The sequence below is a fragment of the Nematolebias whitei genome, chromosome 9, assembly GCF_014905685.2.
Source record: "Nematolebias whitei isolate Nwh7 chromosome 9, NemWhi1, whole genome shotgun sequence".
Lineage (NCBI taxonomy): Eukaryota > Metazoa > Chordata > Actinopteri > Cyprinodontiformes > Rivulidae > Nematolebias > Nematolebias whitei.
In genome coordinates, this window is record NC_056506.1 from 18,310,915 (window position 1) to 18,315,865 (window position 4,951).

Here is a 4,951-nt window from a genome sequence, read left to right on the forward strand (position 1 = left end):
CATCAATTTTTTTAATTTAAGCAGGGCCACAATTTTTACAGTGTAGTAGCTGAGAGTCATCCCCAACATATTTTTCCAGTGCTTAAGGATAATACACAATATTAGTTGAGATCATTGGCATGCAACGTGACAGTTTGACACTTTAAGAGATGCTTTGTTATGGACATTGTGCACTGAAAGAAATGTGTTCAAGTTCAAGAGTCTTTATTATCCCTGAGGGGCAATTTGTTTCAGTCAGTAGACACATAAAACATCCATACTAGACAAGACTTTGAGACATTAAAATAAAAGGAACGTCAATGAGAAGTCTGATAATTGCAGGGATGAATGAGTTTTTCAGTCTTTGTTCTACATTTAGGCAGCACCAGAAGAAAGCAGCCTGAACTCACCATGGAGTGATGAACAGGATCTGCCAGAATCAGCCTGGCCTTGTTCACTGACCTCATCTTGTGTAGGTCAGTGAGGTTCTGTAGGTCAGTGAGGTTCTGTAGGTCAGTAGGTCTATGCCAGCAGTTTTGCTGCACATCCAGACAATCCCAGAGAGTTTGTTTCTGTTCTGACATGTCAAAGTTCAAACCAACAGAAAAAGGTGAAAGTTACAAGAGACTCAATAAAACATGAATAAAACATTTTCATAAAACTAGGATCAACATTAGAACCACAGAGCTTCTGATAAAAATACATTCTCTGGTGGGCCTTCTTGCAAAGTGAGTTCACATGGGGGTCAAAGGTCAGTTTGTCATCTAGAACAGTTCCCAGATATTTATATTGTTGCACCATCTCAACAGCTTCACCATTAATGACCACAGGAGCAGCAACTGAAGAGTCTTTTGTAAAATTAATGACCATCTCCTTTGTCTTAGAAACATTTAACTTTAAAAAGGAAGACTCACACCATTCGGTGAAGTCCCCGACCACAGGAGGGACAGGATGACAGTCATCAGCAAACTTTAAAATGTGACTCTGTGGGAACCGGATGTGGGAATCGTTTGTTAATAAAATGAATTAAAATGAATGAATGTGCTGATAGTATCCACAATGTTTCTGGATTGTGAAGTGTGGAGATAATAGACAGAATCCTGTTTTTTGCTGTACAGGAACAAGATGTGACTGTTTATGTCCTTCGGGCTACACGGGGCCAAGCTGTGAGATCACTTCCAGGCCGAACGGTCAGCACACCTTTTCACAGTGACACCACATTTACCCACATGCTCTGACCCTCTGAGGCTCTGACGTGACAAGCACTGCCATGCTTTGTTGCAGCTGTGGCTGTGGATGGCAGCTGGAGTTGTTGGGGCGCGTGGTCATCCTGCAGCGGGGGCAGAATGGTGCGGCGTCGACAGTGTAACAACCCAGCGCCCAGTAGAGAAGGCCTGGCCTGCAGCGGACTGGAACAGGAGTCTACCGACTGTTTCTGAAGGCTCCAACATCAAAGATTGAATAAAAATCTGTCTTTGTGCATGCCTCAACTACCTTGTCATGTTTGATTTTATAAAACACTCAAGTGGATCTGATTTAGACACTGAGCTAAATTCAGCTGCTGTTACTCAGATATAACCTGAAGAAACCTGAAGTGACACTCTTTAAACAAATCAGAAGTATTTATATTTATTTCTTGTTAAACAGCTTCTACAAGAGAACGTTTGTCATCACATCACCACATGTAAGCTTGTAGAAAACACCTGTCTTTAGCAGTTCTGGTTCTGAGTGGATGAGCCCAGGCAGGAAGCTCCGCCCCCTTCAGGTGCAGGATTATTACATACTCTGGTCCTGCTCCTCCTCCCCGAGACACAGGAAGACCACGACCCCCAGCAGGACCACGAACCGTCTGTCCTGGTGTCTGTCGAGTAAATTCAAATGTTTCGGGCTGATTAAACTTTATTTAGAGCTGTGCATGATGTCACTTCCTGGTATTAAACTGTAACTGATGGATACTTTTATACTTTAATCACAATACATTTTTACCTCAAACAAAGAAACACACTGCACATAAAATAAGTTGTTTTATGGGATAGTTTGGATCTTTTAAAGTGGTTTTGTGAAAAAGGCTACTCATATCTTACCTGTTGGAGATGACTCTTAAGAGAAAATCATTTAAAATCTGACAGAACTGATGAGTTAATGGCTAGTCAGAGTGGGGCCAAGACAAAGTCTGATTGCTGCTGGGGTAAAACAAATCTAGGCTCAAAAGTTCTTGTGACTGTAATGAGATGAACTTTACCAGCAGGCTGCACAGGAAGTGCTACAGCTAAATGCTGCTGGTTGTTTGATGATCTCGTAAATAACTGCAGAATTGACATGAATATTGACGACAAGATATAAAGATTTATAAAACATGAAATTAGTTAAGTTTAGGCCTCTTTCATCAAATTGAACATCACTGTATTTGTTATTGATTTTACACAAAATGTTTAGAGAAAACATGATTTAAAATGGTTTAAATCGTATTTATATGATACATTCCAGTTTTTAAATGTAAATAATGAATCTTGTTCTTACACCAGAGTTAGTCATGGAGTTCCTCAGGGTTCAGTGCTTGGAACAATACTCTTTACCTTATATACGCTTCCATTAGGTAATGTTATTAAACAGCATTGGACAAATTTTTATTGTTATACTGATGATGCATAGTTATATTTGTCCATGAAGCACAATGAGTCCAGTCAGCTACTTAGACTACAAGCATAGTCTTTAAAAAAAAATTATTTAACCTTTATTTTATCAGGATAAAAATAAAACCTCATTGAGATTAAAAACCGCTTTTTCAAGGGAGACCTGGCCAAAAAATTACACAGTTAAAAGAAAATGTCAAGCTATAAAAAATAGCCTGATGCATGCTCAAAAGTACCTATAAAAAATAGGTACTATCAAACAAGCTAGCTATAAAATCAGGTAGATGTCACTGAATTGGCCACAATAACTTTTAGTTTGGATGTAAAAGCACTGAGTGAGATGAATTCGGTCAATCTCAGAGTTTTTTGTAGCAAGTTCCAAGAAGAGGGAGCAGAGTGAATGAAAGCTTTTTTACCCAAAGGGACAGAAAGAAGCAGCAAATCGAATGAGCGAAAAGTATAAGAGTCAACATTTCTCAGTGCAATTGCAGTCCAAATAAAAGCCGGCAGGAGTCCAAGCAGTGCCTTGTAAATAAAAGTTAACCAATGGGAGTTCCTTCGGGCAGCCAGACCAGGCCATCCCACTTGTGAATATAAATCACAATGGTGTGTTGACATTTTGCAGTTATGTCTTAAAGACATAAAAGCCTGGATGACCCTTAATTTTCTTCCTTTAAACTTAGACAACATAGAGGTCATTGTTTTTTGGACCTGAGCATTTTAGGAATATATTTTTCAGTCTTTCTCCCTCCTTAGATGGCATTAATCTGGCCTCCAGCTCCAATGTTAAAAATCTTGGTGTCATTTTTGATCAGGACATGTCTTTTATCCCCCCACATTAAAAATGTTACTAGAACAGTCTTCTTCCACCTGCGTAAATCACTAAAATTAGAAACATCTTATCTAAAAATGATGCAGAAAAACTGGTCCATGCATTTGTCAAATCTAGACTGGACTATTGCAATGGTTTATTATCTGGGTGTCCAAATACTTCTTTAAAACATCTTCAGTTGATCCAAAATGCTGCTGCCAGAGTCTTAACTGGAGTTAGTAGGAGAGATCATATTTCTCCAGTTTTAGTTTCTCTCCATTGGCTCCCTGTCAAATCCAGAATTTAATTCAAAATCTTACTTCTAACCTACAAAACTCTCAACAACCTGGATCCATCTTATATTACAGATCTTATTGTTCCATATTTTCCTAACAGAGCACTTCACTCTCAGACTGCAGGTTTACTTATGGTTCCTAGAGTTTCCAAAAGCAGAATGGGAGGCAGATCCTTCAGTTATCAGGCTCCTCTCTTGTGGAACCAACTTCCAGTTTCTGTCTGTGAGGCTGACACGTTGTCCAGCTTAAAGACTGGGCTTAAGACTTTCCTTTTTGAGTTAGTCTGCTTGGTTTCCTGACCTACCGGTATTCTTTTTGCTGCTATAACCTTAGACTACTGGAGGACAAATTGACCTCATTTCAACAAATGAATAGTTTGTATTTGTAGTTATTCTTTCTTGTACAGTGCCCTGAGACAACTTCTGTTGTTATTTGGCACTAAATAAACTGAATTGAATTAATATAGATTTTTTTCAGTGGATTACATCGTTCCAGGCAGCATGGTGGCACAGTTGGTAGTGCTGCTGCCTCTCAGCGAAAATGTCACCCTTGTTCAAATCCTGGCCAGGGGTCCTTTCTGGATGGAGTTTGCATGTTCTCTCCATGCATATGTGGGTTTCCTCAAGGTACTCCAGTTTTCTCTCACAGACCAAAAACATGAATGTTAGACTGATTGGTAACTCTAAATTTTCATTCAACCTTTATTTATACAGGTAAATCCCATTGAGCCTCGAGGACTCATTTACAAGAGAGACCTGATTTCAACAAAGAATGATGACAACAATGGACAACAGCGACAACAATAGACAGTTATAAAAAGACATACAGATTTATTTATTTTTAATAAATAGGATGGCTAAAAAAAGAAAAGTAACAAAGTACAGCTAGATTCTAAGGCAAATGTAGAAAACTAAAAACAGGAACATGTCTGCATTGGTCCCTGCCAGGTGTCCAACAGATTCTTAAAGCCACTTAGAGAGGTCAAGGTCGAGAGCTTCAAATCTTTTTGCAAGATATTCCAGGAAACAGGAGCAGAGTAGGAGAAGACCCTTTTGCCAAGTTCAGTCTGCACTGAGGGAACACTGCAGGTAATAATGTCCTGCGAGCGCACGCTGTAACTGCACTCACATAGAGACATGTAGGAGGAGACGTATGAAGGCAGCAGACCAAGAAGTGATTTAAAGATGAAAATATACCAGTGAGAGAGTCTGCATGAAGTTAATGATGTCCAG

At 39.3% G+C, this 4,951-nt stretch overlaps 1 protein-coding gene across 1 annotated transcript in view; it reads right to left on the reverse strand.

Moving 5' to 3' along the window:
- Positions 1-1,663: 1,663 nt before the first annotated feature.
- The window catches only part of c8a (complement component 8, alpha polypeptide), a 24,404-nt gene continuing 21,116 nt past the window's right edge, over positions 1,664-4,951 (reverse strand). The window contains exon 11 of the mRNA XM_037681526.1: positions 1,664-1,840. Coding sequence (XP_037537454.1) covers positions 1,689-1,840 — 152 coding nt within the window. The 3' untranslated portion in view covers positions 1,664-1,688. The remainder of the gene's footprint in view (positions 1,841-4,951) is intronic.